General features: G+C 34.2%; 1 protein-coding gene across 4 annotated transcripts; it reads right to left on the reverse strand.

The window, feature by feature from the left end:
* Window positions 1-261: 261 nt before the first annotated feature.
* Window positions 262-14,624, reverse strand: LOC136029982 (zinc finger protein 79-like). 4 transcript variants are annotated; one of them, XR_010618151.1, is made up of 4 exons: window positions 14,495-14,624; window positions 9,336-9,510; window positions 3,894-4,064; window positions 262-1,510 (listed from the first exon to the last, which is right to left on the reverse strand). XR_010618151.1 is itself a non-coding variant. In XM_065708560.1 (4 exons), the coding sequence occupies exons 2-4, from the start codon at window positions 9,429-9,431 to the stop codon at window positions 975-977; spliced, it is 804 nt and encodes a 267-aa protein (XP_065564632.1). In that variant the 5' UTR covers window positions 9,432-9,510; window positions 14,495-14,624; the 3' UTR covers window positions 262-974. The 4 variants fall into 4 exon arrangements, 3 of the variants coding, with proteins under 3 accessions (XP_065564632.1, XP_065564630.1, XP_065564631.1); XM_065708560.1 differs by having other exon boundaries at window positions 3,894-4,061; window positions 9,332-9,510; XM_065708558.1 differs by having other exon boundaries at window positions 9,332-9,510.
* Window positions 14,625-14,635: the final 11 nt, after the last annotated feature.

Here is a 14,635-nt window from a genome sequence, read left to right on the forward strand (position 1 = left end):
TATATATAATATAAATATATATATATATATATATATATATATATATATATATATATATATATATATATATATATGTATATATATATATATATAATTTTTTCATTATTTAGGCATTGATTGAAATTAATTATACAATTAATAAATAATATTATATATATATATATATATATATATATATATATATATATATATATATATATATATATATATATATATATATATATATATATATATATATATATATATATATATATACATGCAAATAATTATGTGATAAATATATTAAGAAAATTTACAGGATTTTAAATTATTACTGTTTTTACTGCCTTTTCATTACCAAAATAGTGTCAGGTGTTTCAATTCAACCTAAAAAAAAAAAAAAGCAAAAATGAAACACAGAAAAAGAAGTGTTTTATTGAAAATTAAACGCTTGTGTGTTTGCGTTATGCATTCTAGCAAAGGTAAAGGGTGATGGGGTGAGAATTAGCAAAGATTACCTGAAAACTCCTCAATATACATGTTGCTCCCTTGCGCTACACGTACTGGTCCGATTCAGATGTGAAAATTAGTTTGTATGGGGCAGGTTTAATTCTTTATCAAGATATCTTCCGTCTATAAAAATGATTAGTTTGCTAAAAATTAGTTATTTATTTAGTTATTTATGATGGTTTTGAGCTATGAGTTAGCTGGTTTTTTCCTAGAATGGATTATTACATGATTAGTTAAGCTCGACTTAAATGAAAATGCTCTCCTGCATACACTACATTCAAATGGTTTTTCTCCTGTATGTGTTCTTTGATGATCATTTAACGGTTGCATCCTAGAAAATCTCTTCTTGCACAAACCACATTCAAATGGCTTTTCTCCTGTATGTGTTCTGAAATGAATATTTAAATTACCCAAAAGAAAAAATCTCTTCTTGCATACACAGCATTCAAATGGTTTCTCTCTTGTATGTATTATATGGTGATTATTCAAATTACCCAACTGCGAAAACTTCTTCTTGCATATACTACATTCAAATGTTTTTCTCCTGTATGGGTTCTGAAGTGATTATTCAAAATATCCGACCGAAAAAATCTCTTCTTGCATATACCACACTCAAATGGTTTTTCTCCTGTATGTATTTTGTGGTGCTTATTTAACGAGTCTAATCTAGAATACTTCTTCTTGCATACGCTACATTCAAATGGTCTTTCGCCATTTGAATGGGGTCTTTGACAAGACCTTTCGCCACTAAGCAAGGGGCTTTTCAAATATTCTTGGCGATTCTTTAAACCTGTTACTTCAGACTTCAGTTCAAATGAACCTAAGCAGGTGTTTTTAGTTGGTTTCTGTGATACAACCAGTGATGAGTTCTGTAAAAGAGATTCTTCCAGTGAGACTGTAGAAGCTTTTGTTTCTTCTTCGATTTTTTCTGTCCACTTTTGCACCATTTTAGTTGGTTTCAGGCCAAGAATTGACGGTTGAATTATACCAACAGAACTGCATAGAGCCGAATTCGTTATCTCTGTAAAAAACGAAAAAAATCGATACAAATATTGCATATATGAATACATATATATATATATATAATATATATATATATATATATATATATATATATATATATATATATATATATATATATATATATATATATGGTAAGAAGAGACAAAAGAAAAAGAAAAAAAAAACTGTTTTCCTACTTAGCAATTGTGACAAATTAGCACTTGAACAAGGCCACCCTCAGGGTTTAAGACAAAGTGACGCCCAGGAAGAACTGGTCAACATGTATTATCAGGTTTTATATACCACACTTCAGATTCCAGCCAACAACAATGTCTAATGTATTTCAAATGCTTTGGTGAATGGATTGGTAACCAAAACATATTCATCTAGAAATTCAGTCAATACTTTTATTTAATCGAAGTATTTTCACATCATCATAAGCTTTTTATAGACTTTCTTTTTCGTGAATCTGAAGAAAAAGCTAGACAGCGCTGGAGGTCGAGTTCTAGCATATTTTGTCTGGAGATATCAGCTGTGTTTCAGTCACTTTACTACATTTATCAGTCTTCAGATTTTATTATTTTACAAAATATATATCACGTGGTAAACCAGAACTAAACAAACTTGCCATTCAGCCAAGATGCCAACCTGAGTATTACGAAGCTTTAAACTATAAGATCAATATCAGTGAACAGCATTCACAAAAACAACAAAGCCTCATAAAAAAAAGAAAAAAAACATGAGCATAAACGATTCAAAATGATGGGTAAGTACAAACTAAACACCTTCAGACTCCCCTGACAAAAGATATTTCCCCATTTTAAGCTTAAGAGAAATAAAACAAATTCTTTAATTTCTTTTATTATTCAAAATAAAATTCAAAATAGTATTTATTCAAAATTTGAACACTCTTGTGTTTTAAAGAAAATGAGCCCCTTGTTGTGCGGCAAGGTTCAACCACCACCAAATTACTAAGCGCAGAAGAAGTAAAATAATGATGCAAGTCTGTAGAGCCACAGAATAGACACGAACTCAGTAAGGTGTTGGGGGCAATATCATTCATAATCTTAAAACAAAAGAGGAAACTGTGGGGATTTTATACCAAGAAATGTTCTTCTTCTATAAGATTCCTTTCCGGAACTTCACACTGCAGACCACACAGTGCAGCAATGCAGGAGGACATTCAAACGTGCACTTGTGATATATGGAAAACGTTTCAGTACGCATTTCAAATACATATACTTAAATCCTGCCCAATCAGTGGTAAGATTCAGTTAGGTTTCAAGTAATGAAGTAAATAAAATTAAGCAAGAGTTTCGTTATTTGAGAGTTTCGTTCAGATCAGGAGTTAATATAAACTGCTATCAAAACAAGCTTTAAGAGAATCGGAAACAACAATATAAGTGAGCTTAATGTTTGGCATAGGGCTATATCAAGCTATTGGGAGAGGGGATAACTGAAATATTATTACGTGAAAGCACGTTTTTGACGTTTAAGTATGAAAGCAGAATGGGCTGTTTCGAAGAGCGTTTTACCTGAAGAAGTACCTTCAACCTTAGCAAAAAAAATGTGAACAATGAACATATAAAAGACAGTGATACTTCTCTGAAAAACACAGAAAAATATATTCACTTATAGCCTGTTCAGACACACAGGGAAACAGTCGGAAACCAATCGTTATCATGGGAAAACCGCCTGAGATTTCCCATAATACCGATCGGCTTTGGGGCTAGGAATTTTTTCTAGAGTCCCTATGGTACCAATCGGCTTTTCGTGTGCTTTCGAGCGAAAATGAGCAAATATTCTTAAAAGTGAAAAGCACGCCAATTGTTAAGCACACAAAAATTCGAGATTTTATGGTTCTTGTTGAGAACCATCAGGTTGTGTACGATACATGTCAGGAAGCTCCTAAATTCAAAGTATCAATTAACATTATTATTTATTGAAAAGCCCGTCATAACAAAAAAAAGGAAAAGACGGAGCAATAAACGAAAAAACAAGAAAAAACAAGAATAACAAGAAAAAATACATACTGAGCGCTAAGACAAACACTTTAAAAAAAAATACAACAAAAAAATCTTAACCTCTTTCAAAGTCCACGATATAAGATGATGACACAGACATAGAAAAATAAAGTTTCGAACAAGACAAAGCAAAAGAGATAGTGAAAAAAGGCAAACAAACAAGCAACAACAACATAAAAAAAGAGGCACAGGCTACTGAAATAGTACAGAATACCATTCCTGGGCTGTTATATTCACTGGGCAGTCAGGGCACTCATATATATATTTCGTTTCTTGATAAAGAACATTTAATGCTCTCCGGGACTCCTTATTTGGTGCTCATTTTTTAGTTGTTTTTAATCCTAAAAAAGCTCAAAACACCGAATTTATTTAACGTACCTGTATCATGAGGAGAAATGGAGTAGAATTCCTCGAATTGAGGTTCAGATTTAAATGGTACAGAAATGCTGGGAAAAGCATCCAAAGTCCCATCTTCAAGTTTGGGAGACAAAAAAGAGCTTTTAAGGTTCAACGAGTCTTCACTGTCACTTGGTAAACCATCTTGAACTTCTAAAACAAAGTAGAATCAATAAGGGCATAAAAGATATTTTACAAAACCGCATTAAAATTTTCCTAACAAAAGTATGACAGAAAGATTCAGTTACTATAATGACCTTTTTTCTGCTTGTGGTTTTTATCCCTTTTTTATCCCAGGTTCTTATCCCGACGATCCCTTTTTATGGTTCTTATTTATTTTTGATTTAAGCTAGAATCTTATTTTTCTAAGTCCAAGTTATATACAATTTTGGTTAATGTATATTGATATACCAGTACAGATACTTCAAGTCTGAACCTTGAAACACTCTTCGAAATTGCCAGTATCCTAAAATAATACAACCATTCCTTTTAGCACATAAAGTTTTATGCTGAAAAAGTTAACCAGCTAGAAAATGGCTTTAAGAACATTAATATGCATTTGAATGTTTATAAAAGGATAAAAGGAAATTTAAAAGGGAAAGTTATTTAAAATGATAAAAGGGCCTTCAGACAGCGTATCTAAGTGAAGACTGAATACAGGGTCCATAAGAAAGGTTACGATCTAAAAACTGAAAGACATGTCGGTCAGTTCCTTGCTGGCTTGCTGGCTTGCTGGCTCTAAGTTGGTGGCTCTGGCTTACTAAGTCAATATTGAAGTCACCAAGGATAAAAATGGCATTCAAAGATTTGATATCACACTTAACATATTTTCAGATTTGTCAATAAAGTCTGCCCTGCTAAATGAGGGAGGACGATAAATTACAGCAATTAAAAACTTATCATTATTTGGTAAAAAACATTCAACAATACAACTTTCAAAAATCATCTCAGAATTCAGGAATAGAAATTCTTCTTTCCCCTGAGCGGGAATATAATTTTTAACTAGTATTGCAAGACCAAATTGCTTTTTTCGAGTTCTGCTTACATGAAATAATGACGGAAATCACAAATATTCATTTTATTTTCCACATTTTCATCTAAGAATGTTTCACAAACTCCAAGAATATCCATACCTGATTCAAATAAAAAAAAATTTCAGTTTCACCTTGCCCGCTCCTCCATCCACGGCAGTTCCAAAAAGATATTTTTCTCATATTTCGGTTTTTACGAACAATTTCATGAGAAATTAAATATTTATTTGAGGGGAATAAAAAAGAGTTCAAAATTTCATTATTATCATAGGCTAGGGACGTTTGGAACATTACTAAAAAGGGCTGAATTTCTTTCAAATTCTTCCAGCCTAGATGCAGGGATCACAAGAACTTGACAAACCATTATCGCGTATTGACCTCAAGGCAAGGAGTACCCCTGCATGCCTCTCCTATAGAAAACTAAAAGCAATAAAACTCCCACTAAATGAATTTATTCTCGCGGAAGATATCATGTCATTCAGCTATGAGCCCAAGTAATGTTAAATCACACCATATCGGGGGAAAAAAACCGATATATCACAAAGAAAATATATACTCCTTGGCTAATTGACGTTAATTGACCAGACAAAGAAAAACGTCAATTTGGTTGGATTCAGAACCAATCCATGTTTTTCTTCTCTCCAATTTCATCGATACAGCATAGGATTGATGGGATTGCAGGAGGACTCCAAGCCTGAAATCCGTTCTGTAAAGTTCACTTTTCTTCTCAGGAGGCATGTGCGTATATCTCGGACAGACTTGCTCACATCATCAGATAAATACACTTTAGAGAATATCGGACAATTATACAGGCTTTTTTTTCTAAGAGCACGATCGCAAAGTAGTTAGTTTGCTCGCAGATCGGAAACTTATTCTTATAGTTGTGGAGTCGGATTTTAGTAAATTTTTCATTCAATTCAATGACCAGAAATTCACATTGAATATATTATTTCCGCCATAGTTCACCAATTTTCCCACCCCACTTCTTTCGACGAACACTTTAGGTTCCAGGCCATGATATTACTTCGTCGGTCAGCATTTTCTAAGCTCAGTACTTTACAAGGCTAGGGTTATCATAGGACTGGTTAGCTAATAGCTGGAGGTCCTTAACTTTATTTTGTAGCTTAGTGATTTCGTCATCATGAACTTTTTTAGAACTTTCCAAATTTTCGGTTCTGGATGATAGATTACTTATCTCTCCTCTGGTTTCTGACATTTCACTTTTCAGTCCTTGTATTTCTGTTTGAATGCTTGTCATTAATTTGTTCTTTTGAGAAATCTCAGTGAATCATGGTGATTTCTATTATTGATGTTATGATAAATAAAATCTTAAAGCTCGAACTAAACAATTTTTTTCAGTACAGTTAAATTACGTTCTAGCCTTTAAAAGGGACAGGGGGCGTTAGCCTTACTCCTCTTTGTGGTAGTTTCTGCTTGTTCTAAATTTGACGTGGTTCTTTGTTGTAATTTCTGAGCGGTTTGAGTTTAAATTTATTTATTAATAGTCATTTATCGTCTTTTTCGCTTGAAATATTATTTGACGTTAGTTCAGCTTGTTATTAGTTTATAATAGCTCTTTACTCTTCTTTAAAACTCCTTTTGTGGGAATTTTTTTTTTTTTTATTAATGACAAATAAAAACACACAGTTCAAAATTAACTTTTTTCCAGTAAAGCACACATAATTTTTGCGTACTTAAAAGGCTGTCGAGCCTAATTTTTTTAGTGGTAATCTCTGTTGGTTTTAAGTTTTTTTTATTATTCATTATAATTCCTTTTTGTTTTACCCCTGAATTGTTGTATTAGTTTATTTCTGTTCACCGTTGCTTTAATGAGCTCTTTACCTTTCTTCGAAAAACTTCTCTGGAAGAAAGTTTTTTAATTACTTGATGGATAAAGAAAAAAAATTGTTGATTTAAATATAATATTTGAAACATTCAAAATAAAATATAATAATAATAATATTGTGCATGATAATAATATATAATAATAATAATAATAATAATAATAATGTGTAGCATAATATCTAAAATATAATACTTATTTTCACAAAGAAATAAAAACTGACCCTAGAGATTCACCCACAATTAAGAAAGGGACTGGAAATTTTAAAAATAGTAGATTAGCCCCTCAGATGTACACAAGAGTTCACAGTAAAGGTCACCCTGTATTTAAACTTTATAGCCTTCCCAAAATACAAAAAAAAATTCTATTATCCCCTATCATAGTATGCGATAGCTTTCCAGCTTCAAGAAAATAACAAAAATGATCTCAAATTATGAAAAAATACAAGAAAAGATGAAAATGTCCCAGCTACTCATATAGTATGAGCTCTGGCAAAATTCTAAGAATCAATACATTGCTTTAAAAGGAAAATCAGAAGCTTAATGCCGTCAGGATTTAAAATAAGAGCTCTGAGTCACGAGGCCCTTCTAAATATCAAAATTCATTAAGATCTGATCGCCCCCTCGTAAGTTAAAAATCCCTCAATTTCTCTAATTTTTCCTCTCCCTTCAGCCCCCCAGATAGTCGAAACGGGGAAAACGACTTTATCAGGCCAATTTGTGCAGCTCCCTGACACGCCTACAAACTTTCATCGTCCTAGCACGTCCAGAGGCACCAAATTCGCCAAAGCACTGAACCTCACCCTCTAACTCCCCCAAAGAGAGCGGATCCAGTCCGGTTACGTCAATCACGTATCTGCGACATTTATATGCGTTTTTCAAGATTTCAGGTTTTCCCCTCGATCCCCCCCCCAATGTCAACAAATCTGGTAGGGATTTGAAATAAGAGCTCTGAGACATGAGTTCCTTCTAAATATCAAATTTCATTAAGATCCGGTCACCCATTCTTAAGTTAAAAATACCTCAATTTTTCTAATTTCTTCCAAATTAATAACCCCCAGCTTTCCCAAAGAGAACAAATCCGTTCCAGTTATATCAATCACGTATCTATAACTTGTACTTATTCTTCCCATCAAGTTTCATCCCGATCTCTCTCCCCTCTAAGCGTTTTCCAAGATTTCCTGTTTCCCCTTCCGTTTGAAACTCTCCACAATGTCACCGGATCTGGTCGGGATTCAAAATGAGAGTTCTAAAGCACAAGATCCTTTTAGACATCAAATTTCGCTAAGATATGATCACCCGTTTGTAAGTTACAAATACCTCATTTTTTCTAATTTTTCAAAATTACCCCCCCCCCCCCAACTCAACCAAAGAGAGCGGATCCAGTCCATATCCGTCAGTCACGTATCTTGGATTAGTGTTTATTCTACCCACCAACTTTCATCCTGATTTCTCCACTTTAAGCGTTTTCCAAGATTTTCGGTCCCCCCCCCCCAAATGACCCTAGATCCGGTCGGGATTTAAAATAAGAGATCTAAGTCACGATGTCCTTCTAAATATGAAATTTCATTAAGATCCGATCACTCCTTCGTAAGTTAAAAATACCTCATTTTTTCTAATTTTTTAGAACTAACCCTTCCCCCTCAAACTCCTCGAAAGAGAGCAGACCCGTTCCGGTTATGTCAATCACGTATTTAGGACTTATGCTTATTTTTTATCACCAAGTTTCATCCCGATCCCCCCACTCTAAGCGTTTTTCAGGATTTTAGATCCCCCCCCAAATCCCTCCAATGTCACCGGATCCGGTCGTTATTTAAAATAAGAGCTCTGAGACACGATATCCTTCTAAACATCAAATTTCATTAAGATCCAATCACTCCTTAGTAAGTTAAAAATACATCATTTTTTTTAATTTTTCAGAATTTGCCCTCCCCACCCCCAACTCCCCCAAAGAGAGCAAAGCAGATTTGCAAAATTTTAGCTTCCCCCCAACTCCTCCCAACATCACCGGATCAGGTTGGAATTTAAAATAAGAGCTCTGAGACACAATATCCCTCCAAACATGAAATTTCATTAAGATCTGATCACACATTTGTAAGTTAAAGATACCTCATTTTTCTAATTTTTCCGATTTAACTGTCCCCCCATTCTTCCCCCCGGCAGATGGTCTGATAGGGAAAACAGCAATTTCTAATTTAATCTGGCCTGGTTCCTGATACACCTGCTCAATTTCATCGTCCTAGCTTCCCTGGAAGAGCCTAAAGTAGCAAAACTGGGACAGACAGACCAACAGACAGATCGACAGAATTTGAAATCGCTATATGCCACTTGGTAGATACCAAGTGCAATAGAAACTCACTGGAAAGGATGGGTAAAAAGTCTTCTCTCTGAGATTAGTTGTATCCCCAAACTTGCAAATATGCCTATTCTTTATAAATATTTCTACATTTTTTTTCTTTTTTTTTTTTTTTACTGTAGACCACTTTAGAAGCATACACTTTATTTTTTATTCTATTAGAAAAAGAAAACAATAATCATGTAACTTACCAACCTTAGCAACAGGAGCCTCTGAAAGGGTAATAAGTTCAGCCATATTTGGAATTTGAGGCAGATCCGCTGAAGAATCCTCCCACATAATTAATTTCATTCATAAAATGTATAATACCATCCTTCCCATTTGAATAATGTGCTCCAGTTTTACCCGGAAAAATGGAAGCAAAACATTCCTAGAAAATGAACAAACTGTAATGACTCCTTTCAAGCAGAGCACATGCAGTTTTCTGAAAAAGAAAGCCTGAATTCAGCTGTTTCAGTGGTTCAATGTAGTAAAATTGCTTTTGTTTTCCCCCTCTCTTCAAGTTTTAGGTAAGAAATATAGAAGTGTTCAAAAAATGTACTTAAGAGTGTATTTTTAGATTTTAAGTTCTAACAAAATTTTACAGTAAAACTGAAAAATATAGAGCTCTTCGGCTTGGAAAACTTTTAGTATTAGAAGGGTACCTCTTTCAAGATCCAATTTAAAATCTTAGAAGCTGGTTCAACTACTTGAGCAGATCAAACCATAGAAAGAAGTTGGTCCAATTTTAGAAGAAGACCGTATCAAAGCTCAAAGACTTTAACTTCTTGATATAATTTCTCATAAGAATTAAAATTTTTACATTAAAATTTATCATAAAATTTCACACTAAACTTCAGAATATAAGCTTTTGTGAAACAGGAAGTGACACTTTCAGGGTAATGATGTGAGGATACTTTTCCGTACTCTTAACTAATATGTTGCTCTTTTATTTACTTTGATGTCCCTTTATTACCTCCATTAAGCTATTTTTAGTCTTGTCAAAAAGGGTTGCATTATAGTTTAACACAAACAACGGCCTTACCAGTTACTTTTCTGTCCATACTTAAAAATCTCTCAAGATCCAGCGACAATACGCGTAGAAATATTTTTACTTAAAAAAAGACTAGAAATTGCTTTTCTTAAACTGTAAAGTAAATTGCAATATAGAATAAAGTAGATATAAAGTAAATTTTTTTACATAACAAAATAAATAAAAGCCTGTTTTCTTAAAATGCAGAGTAAACTGCATTGTAGAGTAAAGTTTCAATCTGTGCTCTCCCCATGAAACTCTTTTCATTAAACCTCTCCTCCAAGAATTCTTGTCTGCAGATTCTGGACCTAAATACCTAACTTAAACAACATAACCAATTAAAACTAAAATAAGCTCTTCGCTATTTTAATATTGAATCCTTAAGCTTCAATTTTTAGCCATTGTACAAAAAAAAGGAATAAGAAGTAAGTATAGCCTTATTATAATTTTAGCAAAACCTTATTGCACAATCAGCAAGAGATATAGCTCACTCCCAGGGTTCCTTCAAATTGCCATTTTTGTAAAATTTAGACAAATTCTATAGAACCTGCTTGTGATTAAATAAAAAAGATAGTTTTTTTCAAATGAAAGTACAGAGCAAAATTAGAACTTAAAACTCAATCAGTAAGAATTAAATTACCAATAAGATTGAGGAAGTAAAAAGCTTGTAACAAATAAGGGATATGCTTTAGTGATGTTAACAGAGGTGTGTCCCTAGAATAGTAATTCTAGATTGGAGGATAGTCATATCTCTATTCCTGGATACCAGATAATATCAACCTTGAGTTCAAGTAATTGCAAAAGGGGTATACTGGCAATAGTTAAAGCGGAATATGACATTAAGCGGTAGATAATCCCCTTATTAATGATTATGTTTAGTTGGTCTACTTTGATCTAAGGTTTCCACTCACCTCTGGTATTACAAGAATTGTCTAGGTTTATAGAAATCCTTCAGATCCATCTAAGATTAATACAGAACAAGCTATAGCAGGCAAAATCAGAGAATCACATAAAGGTGATGCTCATAGCTGGGGATTCTAATTTCCAATTTCATTAATCAATACTACATATAAGAGTGGTCCCAGCAGGGTTCTATAAGGAATTCCACGCTAATTAGGGAGGGGTTCAGAGAGAATATTTTGTATTTTACAGCTTAGGAATGATTTGAATAAAGGTGATCTGCAAATAGCTGGGGATTCTAATTTCCTGCAAATATCATGGAAACAAGGATTTGGTTATCATGAAGATAGTGCAACACAACAGCCTTTCCTTGATTGCATAGACCCAACCTTTTTAGACTTTGTTTCCCTTCATAATCAACACCTTTTGTAAAATGCTGAGTAGTACTCCCCCCCCCCCATTGGTAAGAGCAACCACATTGCTATTGAAATAAACCTGACTAAAGACTGTGACTAACTGATCTTTTTAAAAATGTCTTCACAGATTACAAATCCATCACAAGAAAACTCAGAATGGTGAATTGGAATGAAATTTTTACAGGGATAGCAATGGAAAAAACTTCCTCAATAAAAAGAGCTTGTGACAAGGCTGAACAAGCCAAGAGCCAAGAGCTCATATGGTTTGAGCTCTAGCAAAATTCTAAGAATCAATAGATTGACTTAAAAGGAAAATCGGAGGCTTAATGCCAGTCAGGATTTAAAATAAGAGTTCTGAGTCACAAGGTCCTTCTAAATATCAAAATTCATTAAGATCCAATCATCCACTTGTAAGTTATAAATACCTCATTTTTTTTATTTTTTCCTCTCCCTTCAGCTCCCCACATGGGCTAATTGGGAAAAATGACTTTATCAAGCACCAAACTTGGCAAAGCACGGAACCCCACCCCCTAACTCCCTCAAAGAGAGTGAATCCAGTACGGTTACGTCAATCATGTATCTACAACATTTGCTTATTCTACCTACCACACTTCACCCTGATTTCTCTACTCTAAGCGTTTACCAAGATTTCTGGTTTCCCCCTCCAGCCCCCCCCCCAATGTCAACAGATCTAGTCAGGATTTGGAATAAGAGCTCTGAGACATGAGTTCCTCCTAAATATCAAATTTCACTAAGATCCAGTCACCCATTCTTAAGTTAAAATTCCCTAATTTTTTTTTTTATTTTTCCAAGTCAACAACCCCCCAGCTCCTTCAAGTGAACAGATACATTCCAATTAGGTCTATCATGTATGTATAACTTGTGCTTATTCTTCCCATCAAGTTTCATCCTGATCTCTCTGCTCTAAGCATTTTCCAAGATTTGTTTCCCCCCTCCAACCCCTTATGTTCCCAGAACCAATCCGAATTGAAAATGGAGCATCTGAGACATAATATCATTTTAAATATCAAGTTTCATTAAGGTCTGATCACCCATTTGTAAGATAAAGATACCTCGATTTTCACATTTTCTAAGAATTCTGGTGTCTCCCACCAACTTCTGCCAATGCCACCAAATAATAAGAGCTCTAAAGCACAAGATCCTTCTAAATATCAAATTTCATTAAGATCTGATCACCTGTTTTTAAGTTACAAATACCTCATTTTTTCTAATTTTTCCAAATAGCTCCCTCCCCCCAACTCTACCAAAGAGGGCAGATCCTGTCCAATTATGTCAGTCATGTATCTTGGAAATGCTTTTATTCCTCTCACCAAGTTTCATCCTAATCTCTCTGCTTTAAGTGTTTTTGAAGATTTCTGGTCTGGAAATCTTTGAAAACCTCTGGAAATCTCCACCCTCTTTGGTAGAGTTGGGGGGGGGGAGGGAGTAATTCGGAAAAAAATAGAAAACATGATGCTGGATTCGGTTGGGATTTAAAATGAGATATCTGAGTTACAAGGACCTTCTAAATATGAAATTTTATTAAAATATGATCACTCTTTTGTAAGTTAAAAATACTTCATTATTTTTTGATTTTTCAGAATTAACACTCTCCCCCTAACTCCTCCAAATAGAGCAGATCTGCTCTGGTTATGTCAATCACACATCTAGGACTTCTACTTATTTTCTCCACCAAGTTTCATCCCAATCCCTCTACTCTAAGTGTTTTCCAAGATTTTAGGTCTGCCCCCCAACTCCTCCTTTTGTCACTGGATCCAGAGTGGATCTGTTTCAGTTATGTCAGTCATGTATCTTGGACTTTATTCCTCCCACTAAGTTTCATCCTAATCTCCCTGCTTCAAGTGTTTTCAAGGATTTCCACCCCCCCCCCAAATGAAGCTGGATCTGGTCAGGATTTAAAACAAGGTACCTTAGTTACAAGGTCCTTTTAAATATAAAATTTCATTAAGATACAATTACTCCTTTGTAAGTTGAAAATACATAATTTTTTCTAACTTTTCAGAATTAACCCTCCCCCCCCAACTCCCCCAAACAGAGCATATCTGTTCCAGTTATGTCAATCATGTATCTAGGACTTTTTCTTATTTTTCCCAACAAGTTTCATCATAATTTAGGGCATTCAAAGGGTCCTAGAGCAGGGCTGCCTTTGATGCCTCCTAGTCCTAGTGTATGAGCACTTGCAAAGTTGCAGGGCACCCAAAAATTCCCTAAAGCAGTCCCAGGGGGCCTGGGATGGCTTTAGGGCCTTGGGGTTGCTCTAGGGGAAACTAGGACCACTCTAGGGGGGCCCTACTGCAGTCCCTGGGCAGTGTGGTCTTTGTCATTATTTATATAGGCTATAAAACCAAAATTCATGGGGAATAATTAATATCAGCCATATATTTAACCTATAATGAGGTGGCATAAAAGATAATTTCTAAAATTAGAAAAAAACAGTGTTATGGCTTAAAGTTCTGCTCAATCAACAGGAATTGTCTTTTCAGAACTAAGGTCAGAGAAAAAGAAACTGATAACCAAAAAATAAGGCACTGAAAAAATTTCAGGACCCTCTAGAGAGAAAAGAAGTAGAAGTAGGTACTTCAAAATACCTTCCTGGGACATACTTTAGCCTGTAGACACATCCTCAAAAGTTTCATTTTCCTAGCTTAACCTCTTTCAAAGATAGAAAAAAGTAGCTAAAGTATAATTTAACCCCTATATTTCCTTAAAAATACAGTTTAAATAGCAATCTCAACAAAAATAGACTATATAAAAGGCTATGGGTATAGGACTAATCATTCTAAATTTTTACCAACTAAAAATTATAGGATGGTTAGAAACTAGGCCTGTTTGATACAGTAATATTTGACTAACTCACCAATGTGATAGCTGCCTTCCTAAGAAAAAACCTTTTTAATAACCAAAAAACTTTTCTTCTGACTCCTTATGAAGCTTAGCCTATGCAAGACAGGCCTAAAACACCAAAAACCCTTTAGATCCTAAGGAATATGCATAAGATTACTCACAAGGTCACTAAAAAGCTGATATTATTTCTACTATTCACAGTTTCCTTGTCTTTTCTCTAAACTTAACGATTTCACATGTTTATCCATTTCAAAAAATTTATAACATTGACGTCACTTGTCCTCAGGGGTATTCCGAGTAGC

Source organism: Artemia franciscana, chromosome 8 (genome assembly GCF_032884065.1).
Source record: "Artemia franciscana chromosome 8, ASM3288406v1, whole genome shotgun sequence".
NCBI lineage: Eukaryota > Metazoa > Arthropoda > Branchiopoda > Anostraca > Artemiidae > Artemia > Artemia franciscana.

Bases quoted from the DNA above. Each gene is read 5' to 3' on its own strand.
- LOC136029982 (XM_065708558.1), bottom strand. From the start codon at position 9,431: ATGAAATTAATTATGTGGGAGGATTCTTCAGCGGATCTGCCTCAAATT. The intron at 4,065-9,331 runs GTAAGTTACATG...ACTTTGTTTTAG, and splicing joins GGCTCCTGTTGCTAAGGTTG to AAGTTCAAGATGGTTTACCA. The intron at 1,511-3,893 runs GTACGTTAAATA...CGTTTTTTACAG, and splicing joins CATTTCTCCTCATGATACAG to AGATAACGAATTCGGCTCTA.